We start from the raw sequence: 21,141 nt of genomic DNA, 5'->3' as shown, positions 1-21,141 counted from the left end.
AGACGCTTTTTTGTCTTTCAAAATTGTAAATTCCTATTGCTAGCTCTACAGCATTGTTAGCAATGTGGCTAGCTTGTCAGTTGAAATAATGATCACTGACAGATGTTTAACTTAGCAAAGCTCTAATCAGTAGAATATAAATAATTATTAAATAATGGTTTACAAATGCAAATCAAGAGGTGTTTGTGTGCGGATAGTACATTTATCCTTTGTGTTTTTTGTTCACAGATCATGGTACACATTTGTGAGTTGCAGCTATTTATTTCATATTAGCATTAATCTATCTCCATATTCCCTCTCTCTAGAAATGCTGGAATTGATCCTCTCACTATTTATTTATGTAGATAGTGCTCTATCAACTTAAAAATGCTGCTGTAGTTGCATTGTGTGTGTGTGTGTGTGTGTGTGTGTGTGTGTGTGTGTGTGTCTGTCTGTGTGTGTGTGTGTGTGTGTGTGTGTGTGTGTGTGTGTGTGTGTGTGTGTGTAGGTAGGTGTTACACTACATCAATGATTTGCCCAGTACTAAGCACTCAGCAGCAGTGCTACTGAACAAGAGGGAGAGGGGAGAGAGAGAGAACCAGAGCAGGAGAGAAAACGCTCTTAAGAGAGTGGGAGAGATCACTAAAGGGACTAGTGAGAGAGAGAAAGCTGTGCTGCATGTCTCTCGTTTGAGAGAGAGAAGGGGAAAAGAGAGCTGTTGAGAGGACGTGTGAAAAAAGAAACCTTCTTAGGAACGAAAGAGAGAGAGAGAGAGAGAGAGAGAGAGAGAGAGAGAGAGAGAGAGAGAGAGAGAGAGAGAGAGAGAGAGAGAGAGAGAGAGAGAGAGAGAGAAGCTGCGCTGCATGTCGCTTGTTTGCCTTGAGGAGTACCAGAGGAGATGGAGCTATCCTGCTGAGGATGGCAGAACAAAAGAGGAGTGGGGCAACGAAATAACGGAGAGAAAGAGAGTACAAGAGAGAGAATACAGAGGGGAATCTGGGGCAGCAGCACATTAGTGACACACATTAACATCAGCAGGATATAGCACGGGAACGCGAAAGATGCTCGGAGAGAGAAAAGAGAGAAAAGAAGAGAATGAGAGAGTGGAGTGGTGTGAAAAGTGCTGATCTCAGAAGGATGACAGCACCCTGCCCAGTCTTGAGAGCGACTCCCCCCTCTTCCTCACCCCTCCTCACCCCTCCTTTGACCCCATCCACCCTCCTCCCTTCTGTCTCTCTTACTCTGCCGTGAGATCGGGAGTGCAGATCCTTGACCAGATTTCAGCATTCTGATTCTAACACTCCCCGCTTTCATATATTCCATACTCTCAAAAGGGGAAAGGAAGGAACACACAGCCCAGTGGGAGGTTTTGATCTCTCTGTGACACTACAGAGTTTTGTCTAATGTTCTTGCCTTGAAGACTGACCCTTGGATCTGCATCTTTTCAGAGGAAAAAGAAAATAGCATCAAGAACATGGATGACATTTTCAACTAAAGCCCTCAAGTCTACATTGAATAACAGAGCACACTGGATATCAAGAGAAAAATATTTCTAAACAGAGGAAAGGATTGTTTAACAGATAACAACATTCTAACACAGAAAAAAAGGCTCAAGAAAAACCTTTCCAGTTCACTCTCTCAGATCATCTCTACCTCTGTCAAATATCTCTGTCTCTTCTTCAAATATCTCAGACTCCTCTTCTTCCTTCATCTATCCATCTGTCTGGGGCTCTCCCTCTGTCCCAGCCCAACCATGCAAGTTTCTATAGCCTGTACGGACCACAACCTGAAGCGTGGCAATGGAGACCACAGCAAGAGTGCCTCCAGCGCCAATGTGGTCAATGCTGCCCGAGCCAAGTTCCGCACTGTGGCTATCATCGCACGGAGCTTTGGTGCCTTTGCACCCCGACACCACATCTCCCTGAAAGAGTCCACAGGGAAACTCACTGGGATGAAATACAGGTGTGTGCATGTGTGTGTGTGTTTGTGTGTGTGTGTGTGTGTGTGTGTTAGTGTACTGTATGTGTGTTCTAACTGCCATCCTAAATCCAGTAGAATACAGACGTTTCTGAAGTTGACATGTGTGTGTTTGTGCGTATAAAAGCGTTTTCTTGCTCTTTTCAATATCTTATTTAATTTATTCCCTTCTACGTTAGTCTTTCTGCCTCTTCTTTTTCACTGTCAAACTCTCCATCCATCCCTCTCTCTCCTTATCTCTTACTTTCTCTCTCATCTTCGATCTCTCGCTTCCTTTATCTTTCTTACCATCGAAGTCTCTCGACTTGCCTACTTCTGACTATGTCTTGGTCTCACTTTCTATCTGTCTGTCTATGTGACAGTGAAAGATTTGTTCTTCTTTTGGCTCTATGCTCCAGAGCTTTTAAATCAAACAATGACTATTTGAGGGTATTTGTGTACATATTGGTTTTTAGAAATGACAACACTTTCTTTACATAGTTCACCTACTGAATTTCAGAGCACCAAAAGTAATGGGGCAGATTCGTATAATGTTCAAATTAAGCATTCATGTTTAGTATTGGTCGACACTCCTGCCTGAAGTCTGCGACCCGTTGACCCCAACAGACACTGGGTATCTCCTCTGGTGATGCTCTGCCATGCCTGTACTGTAGCTATCTTCAGTTGTTGTTTGTTTGTTTAGTTTTGTTGTGTTTTGCCTAAATTATTTCTTATCAGGAAATTAATTGGATTTAACTGTAAAGATTGAGTTGGCCAGTCAAGAACGTTCCACTTTTTTGGCCCTGAAAAACTCAAGTTTTTCAAGAAACAATGTAGTTGCTATAATAATAATAATAATACATTTAATTTATAAAAGCACTTTACATATAAAATCTCAGAGTGCTACAACACAGTAAGATAAAGCAAAAAACATTCAATTAAAAGGCTAAAAAAAGGCTCTATTAAAAAGGTGGGTTTTAAGGCCTCGTTTAAAAGCATCCACAGACTGTGGTGCCCTTAGGTGGTCAGGGAGAGCATTCCACAGCCTGGGAGCAGCCGAGCAGAAGGCCCGATCTCCCATCGTGCGGAGCTTGGTCCTGGGGGTCTTGAGGAGGTTGGTGGCAGTAGAACGGAGGGTGCGTGAGGAGGTCTGAGGGGTATGGAGGAGTTCCTTGAGGTAGGGGGGGGCAATTCCATGGATGCACTGGTGGGTGAGGAGGGAGACCTTGAATTCAATTCTGAGGGAGACGGGGAGCCAGTGAAGTGATTTGAGGATGGGGGTGATGTGATCATATTTGCGCACCCTCATCAGGATCCTAGCAGCGCTGTTCTGGATGTATTGAAGTTTCTGGAGGCAGCTGCTAGGAATCCCAGTAGTCCAGTCTGGAGGAGACAAAGGCGTGGACGAGCTTCTCTGCATCTGCCAGAGTGAGTGCAGGACGGAGTTTGGCAATGTTCCTTAAGTGAAAAAAAGCTGTTTTGGATATATGTTTGATGTGGGTCTCGTAGGTGAGGTGAGGGTCCATTTTGACGCCCAGGTTGGTAACAGATGAGGAGAGGGGAATGTTCTGGCCAGAGAAGGTGATGCTGGTGATGGTGGATGACCGGACCTGGTGTGGTGTGCCGACTAGGATGGCTTCAGTCTTGGAGCTGTTGAGTTGTAGGAAGTTGAGCTTCATCCACGCCTCTATCTCCTCCAGGCAGGTGGTTAGTGTGGATAGTGGCAGGGGTGCAGAGGAGGTGGGGTTGACTTGACTCTGAGGTAGAGCTGTGTGTCATCCTACTGCTATGGCAGTATGTTTTGGGTCATTTACTGTATGATGTAGCGTCCTCCAATGAATATCCAACACATGTATTTGCTTGAACTCAAGCAGACAAAATGTTGCTGTACACTTCAGAATGCATTCTGCTGCTGCTGCCGTCAGCAGTGACATCATCAGTTAAGACTAGTTAGCCAGTTCTAGTGGCAGTTCTACATGCCCAAACCGTACACAGTTCTTTCTGAGAGCTCTATCTCTCTTGCAGTAATCGATGAAAGGACTGTTCCTCATGGTGCATTATAGGCCATAAGGCTGTCAAAGAAGCATTCAAAGAGCAGGAGGCAGCGGGCAGATAAGGGCCTTACAATAGGAGAGGATGGATGCAGGCTTGGGCTTCTGCAGTACACTCTGAAGTTGTAGTTGTTACTGTGTAGATCACTCAGTACTGCATTGTACTACTGACCACTGGAAGCCAGCTCTTCCTAGCCAGGCCCTGGCAACCATCTGCTCTGCCACTGCACCATGGGAGAATGGGAAGAGACGACAGTTGATGGCATTAGAGAAACGGATACTCTAGAGCAGCGGTTCTTAAACTCGGGGGGGGGGGGGGGGGGGGGGGGGTGCCCTCAGGGAGTCGGCAAAAAGATGGGAGGGGTCGCGAGATGATTTTCTGTCTGAATGTATAAACAAGTTTTCTATTTTATTTAAGTTTTTTAAATATAAATATCTATCGTTTTTCAATTATTCAGTAGCCTAGATGCACAATTGAGAGTGTTTCCATATTGTTCCTCTGAGAGAAAGAAATGGACCACCCACAATGTGTACTTTGCAGTGATGTTCTGGCAAATGAGTTTAAAACCAGTCAAAATTAAAAGGCATCTTGAAACCAGAGTCCAGACATCCCGATCAAGTTCATAAACCCGTACGGTTCTTTCAGCGTAAGGAAACTGAACTGCTACTTTACCCACCAAAGCCCTAGCAACTTCATACGAAGTGGGACACCTGATTGCAAAAGCACAAAGCCACACACACTTGGTGAAACCTTGGGCTGCGACTTGTCTTCTTGGACTACCTCTATCACCAATCTCTTTTTGTTTTGTTGAGGCTGAGACCCCCGAAAGTCTGAAATGTGTTTTTGTGCCATTTTCCTACTTGTTTTCGACAGGTGCGTCAGCTAGCTACCTACTTCAGTGACAATAGGCACGATAAGGGGAATAGCACGCTACGTCTCTTCGTCTGTAAGGTCATGTGACTAGTTGTTGCTGTCATTAATGGATTTCAGCTGTGTGTTCCAAACAGCATACTAATGTAGGGAAGAGTAGCCTATGATGGCCACCAACGAAGATTTATTTTTAGTTCTTATTAAATTGTGATATTTTGGAGTAAATCACAGAGAGTGCTGCAGCACCCCTAATTCCCGCGGGTATGCTTATACTTGTCACATTTTAGCTTCTGCTTTCCGTTTTATGCAGTGGTTAGCATTTGAGGGATGTCAGCCATAACAGTATGCTGTCAAATCAGTGTGTTGGGAAAGAAGGGGGTCATCATGAGACTTGACCAATGTTTCTGGATTCTGGGTCTAGTCAGTGTCAGTGTTACAAAACCCTCCAGGCAGTCCTTACGTTACATTAAGATTGGAGTGGAGATATGGTGGAGAGTGTCAGAAAACATGGCTTATGTGGCTTTTTTTTGTGCAGACCCAGGTCTTGGCGGCAAGTGAGTGTAGGGTTATGCTGAAACTCCAACACTCAAACACACACACACACACACACACACACACACACACACACACGCACACACACACACACACACACACACACACACACACACACACACACACACACACACACACACTCACACACACACACACACACACACAAATATTTTTAGTTTTTATAGTTTTGGGGGTTGATTGACAGAGTGTGAGGTAATGGTGTTTTGTAGCTCTGTCCGTTGACCACAGCTCTATCCTGCTATGGGCCTTGTTTCCCCAAAACCTACGTTCAGAGAGACCGTGTTAATAGTTACTAGTGTTGCACTTGGAAACATTCATAAAGGAACAAGCACCTCAGACCACTACAGCAACATCCACCTCTGCCTGTAGGTCCATGGCTGTCACTCTGCATGAAGCAGGAAGTCAACACATGCACTGTCTCTAGAGTTAAGCTGCTGCCATTTCATCAGAGATCATAGATGATTATTCTGATTTATTCACACTATGACAGGTCATCAGTCTATGAATTAAATGGGATTAGAGAGGCGCTTTCCCATTTTATATGTTGGTTTGCTGCCCCTCTCTCCCTCTCTGCCTGTTGTTTGTTCATCCCTGTCAGTGTTCTCACCATGATGCTCCTATGATGAAGACAGCCAGAACTACCCAAGAAAGGTAGTGTGTTGGAGATAAAAACTTGACAATGCGGCTAACTGGCTACAGAAAAAGCGTATCGTTTCTTACAATAGTTTTAACATATCAAAATGTTTTACTGGGCTTTCTGCTAGTCCAACTATTGTTCTTCGACATACTTATTATTATTAGTGGGCCAACTATTGTTATTCCTATATACTTATTAGTGGGGTTCTTTCAGTTTTGACATACTTCTATTATTATTATTATTATTATTATTATTATTCCAATTCTATTCATGTTGCTTACATTTACTTTTAGTGTTAGGCCTAGGCTACACGGCGCCGGATTTGGCTGAAACGGCGATGATCTGATATCGTTTGCACCTCACGGCTACACGACTCCGCCGAATTTGTGAGCTGAGACTGTGACGAGACGATAACGCTCAATGTCTCTGCTTTCCACTCACCACTTGGGAAGCATGTAACCATGACTACAATAGCAGTTATCAAACAGTTCATCCTCGTCTCATGAACATGAATTTCATTTTTATTTAAAAAAATAATTCTGAGTGGGGCAGTCCCACTCATATTTTTCTTTTTATTGTGATAGAGACAGTAGAGATTTGACAGGAAGGATGGGTGAGAGAGAGAAGGGATGACATGCAGGATATGTCCGCGGCCAGATTCGAACCCGGGAACCCTGCGGTTACGTGGTCAACACTTAGTCCGCTACACCACCTAAGCGCCCATGAATTTCATCCCTGTGGTGTAACAGACCTGTAAGGTAACGCAGTGTTCATTCCCAAATCAATCTCTAGCATAATGCAGCAATTCTGCAGCAATTTTCCTCCCTAAACACCCTCTACCCAGTGCACACACTGCACGTTTACATAGATGGTGCGATTCAGGAATTGTTATCAGTTGTTCATCTGCTTTGCAAACCCTATACCAGGGGTAGGGCACTGTCTGCACTGATTTGTCACTGCTTGCGGGTTTTTTCCACACATCATGTTTGTTTACTCATTTCACAGTGGCCACACAAGTTATTTCAATTCTAACATTTGATTCTTTATGTGAAAACAAACAGTGCCACTGCCACACAGCTTATCTCCACTGCTAGCAAGTTAGCAAGGCACACAAATTGTTCTTCAGCCCAGAGCAGTAAGGCAATGATATATTGATATCTTTCTTAGTCAGGTGGCCGGAAATGACATATTGATGACTCAGAGAGAAGGTCGAATTGTAATCATTGTATTAGGAAGATCAGGGTTACATTCTCTTGTACAGATGTTTCCAAGGCAGCATGCTCTGTTAAGTCCAAGCTTCAAGCATGGCTACGACATAGGAGATGTCGAGCCTGGCTGCGGCATAGGGGATGCCGAGCAAAGTACTGATGTTTGTTACAGCTTATATACTTGTTCTCAGAGAGGGAATAGCTTTACCTCGTAACTTACAATACTGACATTAGTTCCCATACATGGCTCTATCCTGTGTCCATGCTGTTCTACCCTGCTGACCACTGGTAACCTATACTGGTCCCCACTAGCCGGGGTCTCTAAATCTGGCTCAGGTCCAGTTACAGAGAAAAGCATGTTGACTAAGAGTGGTCAGTTTATGTCCTGAGAGTGGACGCACTTAAAGTATTCACTGAGTATTGCAATATTTGATAGGCACACAAAATTGGCATATAGTCACACGCATCATATCAGGCAACATGAGCAGAATTCAGCCAACATCCTCTGCTGTTAACTTGTGAACGTCAACTGCCACACAGCCTACATGTTAACTTAGAGGTACTGTAGACTCTGGGTTATGACATTTAAAACCAGAGAAAAACCAGACAGAGAATAGAGAGAAAAAGTGGCCAAAAGTCAATGCTTGGTAGCTACAGGTCAGACGGGGACCATGGATGTGGATCTACCAAAGACATTTCCGAGAAGGGAGGCCAAGATTACACTGTGGAATGCGATTAGCGCATGCAATCTGCTACCTGGGTGGCACCTTTAAGCTGCCACACAGCCTCACTTGACTGCTGCCAAAGACTCTGGCACACACATCGCTAACTCAGCCCAGTAGTGTGTCAACACTGTGATCAGATTTCAACCAGCGTCCCCCAGAGTCAGCACAGCACAATGAGGTGTGACAGCGGCTAGTGGGAGTGTGTGTGCATCTGTATGTGTGTGTATTCTTGAGTTTAGAGTGACGAAGTTGTTCAGTGAATGGGAACAATCTGTAAAAGATATCAAAAAGTTAAAAAATTTGTTCATGAAGATGTCAATTTGTTTGCGCTCTATGCGGCCAATCAGCAGGCAAACAGCGGCAACCGTTAACGCATACACGCAGGCACGCACGCTCACACTGTCAGTTGTCCTAACAGACCAGCGAGTGTTCTTTACCACAGTAGCTTCATTTGAGAGACATTGAGAGACTCTTACTTTTTTAAAGCAGTGGTGAACTGGGAGTGATATGTGTTGGCACGGCATCATCATCATAGTGTATATATTTATCTGTCTTGTATTCTTTGTTACTGAGCCTGAGGCTGCTGGAGCAGGCTTTAGTCTATCTGTCTTACTCCCAAGATGGCCCCGTGTATGGCTGCTGTGCTTTGGGCTCCTATAGAGATGGGGGGGGGGGGTACACATCATTGCAGTTTTTTTGCTTAATTTCTTGTTATTTTGTGTTGTTTTACCCTCTAGCCAAGTAGCTAGCCACCACAGATATGACAGAGACACAATACTGCACATGAGAAACTGGATGACCACTTACCCCGGCCAAACAATAGCGGTACCACCACGACTGAGTCGTTGGTTTGCGGCGGCAAAGAGGGCGCAGAGCCAGAGTGTTGGTGAGGCTGAGACGGGGTGAAAACAAAGCTCCGCCCCCCAGCGTTCTGCTAGCCAACGCTCCCCAGCGTTCTGCTAGCCGACGTTCAATCAGCCGAACGGGAGTACGGTGACCAGATAGAGTCATGGCTATGAAGCAATGACTCACGCAAGCATGTGACAGGAGCTACACACAATTTCAGACTTCAAAGGGAGTACCTAGCTGCGCAGATGGCATAGCTGGCTCTCTCCCGGATGAGCTGAATAATTTCTACGCCACTTTGAGAACACCAACACCAACCTACCTGAAAGGGCACACACACACACACACCACACACACACACACACACACACACACACACACCACACACACACACCACAGACAGCGCAGCCAGCGCCCTGGTCATCAGCGAAGCAGACGTCAACATCCCATGACTGTTGCTCTGTACTCCAGGATGGTCGGTAGCATGCTGCAGATCTGGGCTGCTTTGAGAAGCATGTCAAGGCCCAGATCTGCAGCATGCTACCGACCATCCTGGAGCCTCACCAATTTGGCTATCGGCAAAACAGATCCACCGATGACGCCATTGCCACTGCTCTCCACTCCGCCCTCGCCCAACAAGACGGACAAGATGAACTCCTATGTGAGGATGCTGTTTGTAGACTACAGTAACTACATTCAACACCATTTACCTTTCCAAGCTTGACACCCAATCCAGAGACCTTAGGCCTTAACCCCGGCCTGGATTCTGGACTTTCCTGCCGGACGGACGACAGGTGGTGAGAATGGGCTCAGAGACTTTCACCCTTAGGGGCGCTTAGGTGGCGTAGCGGACTATGAATGAATGAATGAATGAATGAATGAATGAATGGACTTTATTTGTCATTGCTACAGTACAGGTACCAAACAACGACGTTTAGGAGGGGTGGCTCCCCTGGTGTTAGGAAAGGGAAAAAAAAAGAAAAAAAGAAAAAACTTTTAAAAAATCACAAGAAGGGAAGGAGCTGGTTTACATAAATAAAGGCTATGTACACTATCCACTGTACTATACTGTATAGATAGACGACTAGGGTTGTCATATTGCACAATAGTATTATTTCACATTTATTTAAAGTGTCACAGTTTGCAGGCTTGAAATGTACATGTTTGTGCCTCAGCACTACACCTGATTTCTTCAGGCCAGCAGCTGCCATCAATCCGTCCAGACTGTCCAGGGCCCAGAACTTAGGGCTTTGCTGTGTTCAGGGCCTGGACGGCCCTGTGGTAGAAGCTGTTCTTCAGTCTGTTTGTCCTTGCGGCCAGGGTCCTGAACCGCCTTTTCGAGGGCAGCCTGGTAAAGTGTTCGTACCCAGGGTGGGTCGGGTCCCTGGAGATCTTGGAGGCCTTCCTGAGACAGCGTGTGTTGTACAGCTCTTCCAGAGAGGGGAGGGGGGCGCCGGTGATCTTCTGTGCTGTTCTCACGACTCTCTGTAGCGCATTTCTCTCCGCTGTTGTGCAGCTGGAGAACCAGTTGCAGATGCCGTAGGTGAGGATGCTCTCCAGTGCGCCGCGGTAGAAGGTCACCAGTATCTCCTGCTTGCTGTGTTCCTTCCTGAGGACTCTCAGGGTGTATAGCCGCTGTTGTGCCCTCTTGATGGTGGCTTTTGTGTTGTCCTTCCAGGTCAGGTCATCCCGCATGTGCATCCCCAGGAATCGGAGGGTTGAGACTCTCTCCACGCTCTCTCCGTCGATGAGCAGGGGCTGGATCTCTGACTTTTTCCTCCTGAAGTCTACGATGATTTCCTGGGTCTTTGACTTGTTCAGCAGCAGGTTGTTAACCTTGCACAGCTTGCTCAGTTGCTCTACCTCATCCCTGTACGCCGCCTCGTCCCCCCCCGAGATGCATCCCACCATGGTGGTGTCGTCTGCAAACTTTACGATGGAGTTGCTGGGGTGGACGGGGGTGAAGTCGTAGGTGTAGAGGTTGTAGAGGATGGGGCTTAGCACGCAGCCCTGGGGGGACCCAGTGCTGATTCTGAGGGCTGTGGAGGTGTGGGGGCCCACCCGCACCCTCTGGGGGCGGTCGGTCAGGAAGTCCTTGATCCACGCACATATAGAGTGTGATAGACCCAGGTCTAGTAGTTTGGTCACTAGCCTGTCTGGAAGGATGGTGTTGAAGGCGGAGCTGAAGTCCACGAAGAGCAGTCTCGCGTAGCTGTTTCCCCTCTCCAGGTGGGATAGAGTGGCGTGGAGAGTCGTTGCGATGGCGTCCTCTGTGGACCTGTGGGCTCTGTAGGCGAACTGGTATGGATCCAGGTTGGGCGGGAGGCGTGTGAGTATGTGGGCCCGGACTAGTTTCTCGAAGCACTTCATGATGATTGGTGTGAGTGCCACCGGGCGGTAGTCGTTTAGGCAGCTCACCGTGCTTTTCTTCGGGACTGGGATGATAGTTGAGGTTTTCAGGCAGGGGGTGGGATGGTGGCCTGGGACAGGGACTGGTTGAAGATGTTGGTGAAAACCCCGGCCAGCTGGTCGCCGCAGTCCCTCAGCACCCGTCCCAGGACGCCATCCGGCCCCGAGGCTTTCCTGGGGTCCACCGCCTTCAGTACGCGTCTCACTTCATGCTCTGTGAGGGTGAGGCTGCTGAGAGCTGGAGAGAGTGGTGTTTGTGTTGTGGTTACCTCCGTTCGCCCCTCGTCGAACCGGGCGTAGAAGGTGTTCAGCTTTCCCGCCAGCAGGGGGTCGTCCTCTGCGGCTGTGAGCCTGTTGGCTCTGAAGTTTGTCATCTGCTGAACCCCCTGCCACATCCGCCTGGAGTCGTTGCTCAGGAGGCATTCCTCAATCTTCTCTCTGTGCTCTGCCTTGGCCGCTTTGATTCCGCGCTTTAGGTTGGCCCTGGTGGAGCTGTACAGCGGTGTGCTCTTCCCTGCGAAGAAGGCGTTGTCCCTCTCGTTGATCAGTTTTTGGACCTTCCCAGTCATCCATGGCTTTGTGTTGGGGTAGACCCGGACCCGTTTGTCCACGGTGACTGAGCATTGACCACGTAACCGCAGGGTTCCCGGTTCGATTCCGGCCGCGGACATATCCTGCATGTCATCCCTTCTCTCTCTCTCACCCATCCTTCCTGTCAAATCTCTACTGTCTCCATCACAATAAGAAAAAAGAAAAAAAGACTTCCACCCTTCTAACTCACCAACACCTGACTTTGACTGAGGAGGGCTTTACAGTCTCAGATAAGGCAGTTGTTTAATGTACAGAGACTACATTTGTAGTCTTGCCTTGCCTACCCTCCCTCTCCCAGCAGCGGTAGCCTAGTGGTTAGAGAGGCCGGCTAGCAATCGGAAGGTCGCTGGTTCTTCTTCTTCTACTTCCCTCTCCATCTCTCTCTCGTGTCAAGTGAAGCAAGTTAACATAACTGTTGACTAGCAAGAACTTTGATCGGAGTCTGAGCTCCAGACAGGATTCAAAGATCAGCCTCTCTCTATTTCTCTGTCCCTCACAGAGCTCAGCTGTCACTCTCAGACCTGCAGTATAGGCAATGATGAATACTGTATGATTACATTTGATTAGCGTCAAAATGAGATGGGGGGGGGGGGGTACACAGAATCTCTGGGAATAAAACTAGAACCACAGCCCACAGGTTCTTCTACAGTATATACCATCCCTGATGCTATGTGATAACATTTAAACATTCTGTGTGTGTGTGTGTTTTTTCTCTTCACTCGTTCATGCCTGTATTTGATATAATAATATATCATAATAATAGCAATAATAATAATAATAATAATAATAATTATTATTATTAGTAGTAGTGGTATTAGTATCATCATCATCATTATTATTATTATTGTTATTATTATTATTATTAGTATTAGTAGTAGTAGTAGTGGTATTAGTATCATTATTATTATTATTATTATTATTATTGTTATTATTATTATTATTAGTATTAGTATCATTATTATTATTATTATTATTATTATTATTATTATTGTTATTATTATTATTATTATTATGCTTTCTTGGGGGAAACTAAACAACAACCATGAGACATCATACCTGACATACTGTAATATGAAACTGACAGACTAAAGGGACTGAGCATCTTTTCTCTTTCTCTTATAAATAGAGAAAGCAAAGTGGGAATACGTGTTACCTCATCTGACACTTGTCCTAGTTTGATCTGTGTTCTCGGAATGTGACAATTGTACCCATTTACAGTGGCTATAGAACGTCATCACACCTCTTCACTTTTCCCACATTTTGTGTATATAGACTCAATTTAAAATTGATTAAATAAATACAAATTGGCATTCCACACACAATACCTCATAATGACAAAGTGAAAACAAGTGTTTAGAAATGTCTGCAAATGTATTTAACATTTGAACCACAGAAATACCTCATGTGCATAAGTCCATAAGTACGCCCCAACCAAGTCACCTCAAACAGTTAGAATAACAAGTTACTTCACAAAATGTATTTCAATTGAATGAATTCAAAGGAAGGTTGAACCAACCAAAGCATTATTTTCTATCATCTCAATCAATAATACACCTCAAATCAACCACAGGCCCTTTTCACCACAGCCTCTCCTACCCTGCGCTGTATGTTGGTCATGTTAACATGGACTGCACTTGTATAGTGCCTTTATACAAAGCGCTTCTCATTCACCCATTCACACCTATTCACACACACATTCACACACCAATGGTGGCAAGCTACCATGCAAGGCGCCAGCCCGCACACTGGGAGCAATTTGGGGTTCAGTGTCTCGCACAAGGACACTTTCACATGTGGCCAGCCTGGGCTCGAACCGCCGATCTGCCAACCTTGCGATCATTAGACGGCAGCTCTACCTTCCTGCGCCACAGCCGCCCCGTGATAACATGATAACAGGCTAATCTAAAGAACCTGGTATTTTATGGACCCACTTCTTCAACCTGCTGTTTTACGTACCCACTTCCCCTCGCACATGCTCTGTGTATTCTATCTTCTTGCGTATGTGTAGAGTGTGATGATGCGCTGGTTGACAGTGAGCAGATGGCAGCTATTTAAAGGGGTCCTCTGTGGCTCAGTTGGCAGAGCATGGTGCTAACAATGCTTAGGTTGTGGGTTTGATTCCCGCTGGGACCATATATACTGAAATGTATGCACTCACTGCAATGTAAGTCGCTTTGGATAAAAGCGTCAGCTAAATGGCTGTATAATAAATCAGAGCAGATCACACTCCACCTGGCTCCACTTCCCCTCATTTAAAGGTTATGCAGCAAACTTATTTTTAATTGCAGCACATAAGAAAGAACCCAGGATCAGTGGCGGCTGGTGCTAAAATGTTTGGGTGGGGCACAGGTTATGGGGGCATGCTCCACGGGGAAGAATATCAACTTTAAAATCTGGATTTACAGTCAATTTTAGCATGAGAATAGCTCTACCCCCCTGTACAGACCTCGCCATCCCCTCTACCCCCCTGTACAGACCTCTTCATCCCCTCTACCCCCCTGTACAGACCTCTTCATCCCCTCTACCCACCTCTACAGACCTCTTCATCCCCTCTACCCACCTCTACAGACCTCTCCATCCCCTCTACCCACCTCTACAGACCTCTCCATCCCCTCTACCCCCCTGTACAGACCTCTTCATCTCCTCTACCCCCTGTACAGACCTCTCCATCCCCTCTACGCCCTGTACAGACCTCTCCATCCCCTCTACCCCCCTGTACAGACCTCTCCATCCCCTCTACCCCCTGTACAGACCTCTCCATCCCCTCTACCCCCTGTACAGACCTCTTCATCCCCTCTACCCTCCTCTACAGACCTCTTCATCCCCTCTACCCTCCTCTACAGACCTCTTCATCCCCTCTACCCCCCTGTACAGACCTCTTCATCCCCTCTACCCCCCCTGTACAGACCTCTCCATCCCCTCTACCCTCCTCTACAGACCTCTCCATCCCCTCTACCCTCCTCTACAGACCTCTCCATCCCCTCTACCCCCCTGTACAGACCTCTTCATCCCCTCTACCCCCCTGTACAGACCTCTTCATACCCTCTACCCCCCTGTACAGACCTCTTCATCCCCTCTACCCCCCTGTACAGACCTCTTCATCCCCTCTACCCCTCTGTACAGACCTCTTCATCCCCTCTACCCCCCCTGTACAGACCTCTTCATCACCTCTACCCCCCTGTACAGACCTCTTCATCCCCTCTACCCCCCTGTACAGACCTCTTCATACCCTCTACCCCCCTGTACAGACCTCTTCATCCCCTCTACCCCCCTGTACAGACCTCTTCATCCCCTCTACCCCTCTGTACAGACCTCTTCATCCCCTCTACCCCCCCTGTACAGACCTCTTCATCACCTCTACCCCCCTGTACAGACCTCTTCATCACCTCTACCCCCCTGTACAGACCTCTTCATCACCTCTACCCCGCCTGTACAGACCTCTTCATCACCTCTACCCCCCTGTACAGACCTCTTCATCCCCTCTACCCTCCTCTACAGACCTCTTCATCACCTCTACCCCCCTGTACAGACCTCTTCATCACCTCTACCCCCCCCTGTACAGACCTCTTCATCACCTCTACCCCCCCAGTTTTCTCTACAATTTCTACAATTTTCTCTCTACAGTTTCTACACGTCAACGTGTACCGAAACACTTGTTTCCAACGTGGTCCTACGTTTCTCCTACACCAAGACATATACAAAGAGCATAGAAACATACAAAGAGCATAGAAACATACAAAGAGCATAGAAGATACAATCAGAATACAGTCTGCCATTCCTTCTCCCAGCATCGATTTGGTTTTCCTATCATGACTGAAGGACAGATGATTCACTTACTTACACAAGTTTGACTTCGGTAATAGGTCCAGTTGCAATATCAAGTTGGGAACAAAAGATGCCTCCTTCTAATCCATTTGTTCAATTTGTTTACAAAGTCCGGTAGTGGAAAGCAGAACAACGCATTTGTTACTTCACATCCCGCTAGCCATGTTTTCTTCTCATACCAACCCCTCGTAAATCCTCGGTTATACGATTTTCCAATTTTCCCTGCCTTATAAACTTGCTTTATAATTAAATTTGGTCTGGGTGGTCCTAATTCCTTTACTGTTAATTTCTCCTGGTTGCTACGACGGCTGAACGGTGTTTCTTTTAAAGATTCAACCGAGTTGTTCAGAACATTACTAGCCATGGTGACGCAGGTGAACGAACGTGACGCCGGCCGTATGACATGACGTAAGCACGTACGATTCTTTGTGCATGTCCCAAAACCCCATAGACAAATGACCGAATGGCCTGAAGTTACCAAAATAGATTTTACATGCAAGTCTACGAGAACAGCCTAGTGCAATTTCGAGTAGACTGAAAGTTGCCCTGAAAGGGGCGGGACTTGAAGCTGATTGGAACATACTCCACAGAACACTAGCTGATTGGACTATGATATACTCCACAGAACACTAGCTGATTGGACTATGATATTCAGAAGCAACACTGTCTAGAAGTCATAGAAAAAAAATCTCTCTCTTCTCCCTTTGGTGGGGCATTGTCCAATTGCCCCTAATGAACCAGCCTCCCCTGCCCAGGATGCTAAACCTGTAGAAAGTATATGTTTGTAATGAAAAAAACAATTACACTGTAATGATGAACTCTTGGAAGAAGCTGTATTGTCAGACTATTATTTATTAATGATATTGATTTCCTTTGATCGTATGCACGCACGCACGCACGCACGCACGGACACACACGCACGCACGCACGCACACACACACACACACACACACACACACACACACACACACACACACACACACACACACACACTCCCCTACATCAGCATTCTGTTGCACCTATCTCAGCAGCTCTTGGTTTTGCTACGCTTGGCATCCCTCCAGAGTGTGTGTTATGTATGTCTCAGTGTGCGGCACCAGAGCCAACGTTTGGCCTTGCAATGAGAGACCCTCCAGGCTACAGTGATACAACTCTGCCATAAGAGTGAAGGTTTCCAGAAGGTTCTTCTATAAGGAGTTTTATCTTGCTGAAAAGGCTTCTGAGAAGAACGAGTGAAGTAAACAAAACCGTGTCATATTTCCCTAATGTACATTTCTTTCTATTTGCTTCACCGTTTCCTTTTCTGCTTTCTCATGATTCGTATCTGTCCAAATTAGTCGTGATGGATGACATGATCTGAAATGTAAATAAATACATATCAATTGTTTAAGGTGGTGGTTATTGTTAAAGGCGTCTTATTTAATGTTTCTTTATGCATAATTCTTTTAGAGACTTTGTCTGTACATTTCTGTCCTAGAGTAGTTTTATGGGGATATGCAATGCATGCATGTGTGTGCGAGTAAAACAGAGTCCATTAAACTGTAATTCAGAGAAAATCCATAAAACCACTTCTAACCTCCACGTAGGATTTATCGAAGCGTCCCCTCCCTCCTTTTCTCCTGAATACAAACTAGTAGCCAGGGATTGTGCAAGCACAGTTTTGACCTCCCTTGAGTGAATCCAAATTCATGTGTGTGCTCATACAGTACATGCATGAACAGTACACGTATATTATGCATGATCTTTTGCACTCTCTTACAGTACATTGATTATGTGATTATGTGAGTTGTTTACACATGGTTTATACAAAGTCAAGATGTATAATTAATCATAGGATGATTTACTTACTCAAACTTACCTAAACAGTGTTTAGTGTGGAACCATCCTGGAGATGTAATAGTGGCTTTTTTCCTCCGAAAGCAGCAGCAGCCTTCAAAGAGCACCATGTACACACTGTTCTCCGAAGCTCTTGAGCTTACACTCATGTGAGCAATACTCCAGTCCTCGATGCCGTTTGTGTCAGTAATTGGGCAACAAGTCCAAACATCAGGTTGAACTTCACAAAGAAATCAGTCTCTGAAGCCAGAATACACTCTGGACCCACAGGAGAAGAGCTGTGCATTCAGCATACAGTATCTACATATCTTACAGTTTACCATTTTCCACCATCAGTAAGAGATACTGTACGGTACAAAAATAAACCAAATATTTGTCTGTATAGAACCAATGTGCAGACTATAACTTTCAGCTGAACGTTCAGATGAATATTTGATGAGTTTAGACCTTCATCATTCAGTTTTAGACCTTCATCAGAAATTCCTGTTGGTGATATGCTGCCTTGACTTCGGTTAAAATAAATGAGAGAATCACTGCATGTGTGTGTGTGATGACAAAGTGAAAATGTTTTTTTTTAATCTGTGCAAATTTATAAAAAAAATAAACACTCAAATATCACATGTACATAAGTATTCACACCCTTTGCTTAATACTTTGTTGAAGCACCGTTGGCAGCAATTACAGCCTCAAGTCTTCTTTTTTTTGTAATCAGTATTTTATTGAATTTTTCAATGAACACATTTCTTGACTTATACAACTTTTGTATAAAATGGTTACAATATCACCGAATAAGTCTTGCTGTCATCACACAGAAATAATACAGAGAAAATAACATTTTTTTTTTTTTTTAAAAGAACAAAGAAAAAAAGCACCCATAGATTCATCACTCATCCAATTTGTCAACTTAAGTTAACTTAACTGACTAGCAATATATCCCAAGTAGCCTCCCCATTTTGCTGTGTATTGAGCCTTAAGTCTTCTTGAGTATGATGCTACAAGTTTGGCACCTACTTTGGGCAGTTTCTCCCATTCTTCTTTGCAGATCCTCTCAAGCTCCATCAGGTTGGATGGGGAGCGTCGGTGCACAGACATTTTCAGATCTCTCCAGAGATGTTCAATCGGGTTCAAGTCCGGGCTCTGGCTGGGCCACTCAAGGACATTCACAGACTTGTCCTGAAGCCACTCCTTTGTTATCTTGGCTGTGTGCCTAGGGTCGTTGTCCTGTTGGAAGGTGAACCTTCACCCCAGTATGAGGTCCAGAGCGCTCTGGAGCAGGTTTTCATCAAGGATCTCTCTGTACATTGTTGCATTCATCTTTCCCTTGATCCTGACTAGTCTCCAAGTTCCTGCCGCTGAAAAACATCCCCACAGCATGATGCTGCCACCACCATGCTTCACTGTAGGGATGGTGTATGATGCTGTCACCACCATGCTTCACTGCAGGGATGGTATTGGCCAGGTGATGAGCGGTGCCTGGTTTCCTCCAGACATGACGCTTGGCATTTAGGCCAAAGAGTTCAATCTTGGTTTCATCAGACCAGAGAATGTTGTTTCTCATGGTCTGAGAGTCCTTTAGGTGCCTTTTGGCAAACTCCAAGCGGGCTGTCATTTGCCTTTTACTGAGGAGTGGCTTCTGTCTGGCCACTCTACCATAAAGGCCTGATTGGTGGAGTGCTGCAGAGATGGCTGTCCTTCTGGAAGGTTCTCCCATCTCCACAGAGGAACGCTGGAGCTCTGTCAGAGTGTGTGTGTGTGTGTGTGTGTCTCTGTCAGAGTGTGTGTGTGTGTGTGTGTGTGTGTGTGTGTGTGTCTCTGTCAGAGTGACCATCGGGTTCTTGGTCACCTTCCTGGAGCTCTGTCAGAGTGACCATCGGGTTCTTGGTCACCTCCCTGGAGCTCTGTCAGAGTGACCATCGGGTTCTTGGTCACCTTCCTGGCCAAGGCCCTTCTCCCCTGATTGGAGCTCTGTCAGAGTGACCATCGGGTTCTTGGTCACCTTCCTGGCCAAGGCCCTTCTCCCCTGATTGGAGCTCTGTCAGAGTGACCATCGGGTTCTTGGTCACCTTCCTGGCCAAGGCCCTTCTCCCCTGATTGGAGCTCTGTCAGAGTGACCATCGGGTTCTTGGTCACCTTCCTGGCCAAGGCCCTTCTCCCCTGATTGGTCAGTTTGGCCGGGCGGCCAGCTCTAGGAAGAGTCCTGGTGGTTCCAAACTTCTTCCATTTACGAATGATGGAGACCACTGTGCTCGTTGGGACCTTCAATGCTGCAGACATTTTTTTGTACCCTTCCCCAGATCTGTGCCTTGATACAATCCTGTCTCGGAGGTCTACAGACAATTCCTTTGACTTCATGGCTTGGTTTGTGCTCTGACATGCACTGTCAACTGTGGGACCTTATATAGACAGATGTGTGCCTTTCCAAATCATGTCCAATCAATTGAATTTACCACAGGTGGATTCCAATCAAGTTGTAGAAACATATCAAGGATGATCAGTGGAAACAGGATGCACCTGAGCTCAATTTTGAGTGTCATAGCAAAGGGTGTGAATACTTATGTACATGTGATATTTGAGGGTTTTATTTTCAATACATTTGCAAAGATTACATTTTTTTTTTCACTTTGTCATTATGGAGTATTGCGTGTAGAACTTTGAGAAAAATATATAATTTACTCCATTTTGGAATAAGGCTGTAACATAACAAAATGTGGAAAAAGTTAAGGGGTGTGAATACTTTCCGGATGCACTGTATACCTGCAGTTCTGAATCTGGTTAATTTATTTGGCAGCTTTTCTGGATGGAAGATCAATTGGTATAAGAGTGAGGCAATTCCACTCAACTTTAACACATTTAAATCTGATTTAATGGTTACCCCTTTTATTTGGAAAACAAATGGAATGACATATTTGGGTATGAACATCATATCCCCTATTACTAAAATCTTCAGCCTTAATGGCCCCAGCATCCTCCAGTCCATCAAGGATGTCATCAACAGGTGGATAGCCTTACTATAGTCTCTATAGGGTAGAGCTGAAATGAATGTGCTACTAAAGGGCTCTGCACACAGCGTGCGATTTCTGTTGCGCATCAACGTTCCATTTTGAAGTTTGAATGGAAGTCTATGAGAACATCGCATTTACCCACACACGGCCCCGATTTTAATCGCACGGCGAACATTCGATTCCATTAATTTTGAATGGGACAAAGCACACGGCGTGCGAGTTTTGTCGCACTGCTTTGTCCCATTCAAAATGAATGGAATCGAATGTTCGCCGTGCGATTAAAATCGGGGCCGTGTGTGGGTAAATGCGATGTTCTCATAGACTTCCATTCAAACTTCAAAATGGAACGTTGATGCGCAACAGAAATCGCACGCTGTGTGCAGAGCCCTTAAGACTTAATCATATTATGTCATCTGTCCCTCTTAAATTTCCTCCGAATTGGTTTAGAGACATTAGATCCCTTTTTATTAGATTCCTTTGGAATAACAAAAAGCCCAGAATCGCTTACAAAATGAATTACTTATACCCAGATCCTGGGGGTGTCTAGGAGTCCCAGTGTACATGAATATTATCTTTCATACTACTCAAAGTACCCACTGACTTTGGCCTACAAATCCAACTCTCTGGTAGGC

At 45.6% G+C, this 21,141-nt stretch overlaps 1 protein-coding gene across 3 annotated transcripts in view; it reads left to right on the top strand.

Moving 5' to 3' along the window:
* Positions 1-21,141, top strand: part of kcnab1a (potassium voltage-gated channel subfamily A regulatory beta subunit 1a) — a gene marked incomplete at both ends in the record, with an annotated part of 86,589 nt that overhangs the window by 17,939 nt on the left and 47,509 nt on the right. For 2 of the 3 annotated variants that reach the window (XM_080542697.1, XM_080542696.1), the window contains one exon: positions 1,733-1,941. The exons of the other annotated variant lie outside the window; for it this stretch is intronic. In XM_080542697.1, the coding sequence (XP_080398823.1) occupies positions 1,733-1,941 (209 nt within the window). Of the gene's footprint in view, positions 1-1,732; positions 1,942-21,141 lie in introns of those variants that run through there. 3 annotated transcript variants of the gene reach the window in all.

This window comes from Nansenia antarctica, assembly GCF_963989245.1.
Source record: "Nansenia antarctica genome assembly, chromosome: 12".
Lineage (NCBI taxonomy): Eukaryota > Metazoa > Chordata > Actinopteri > Argentiniformes > Microstomatidae > Nansenia > Nansenia antarctica.
Note: the sequence above shows the minus strand (reverse complement) of the source record. Positions and strands in the feature narration are given on the sequence as shown.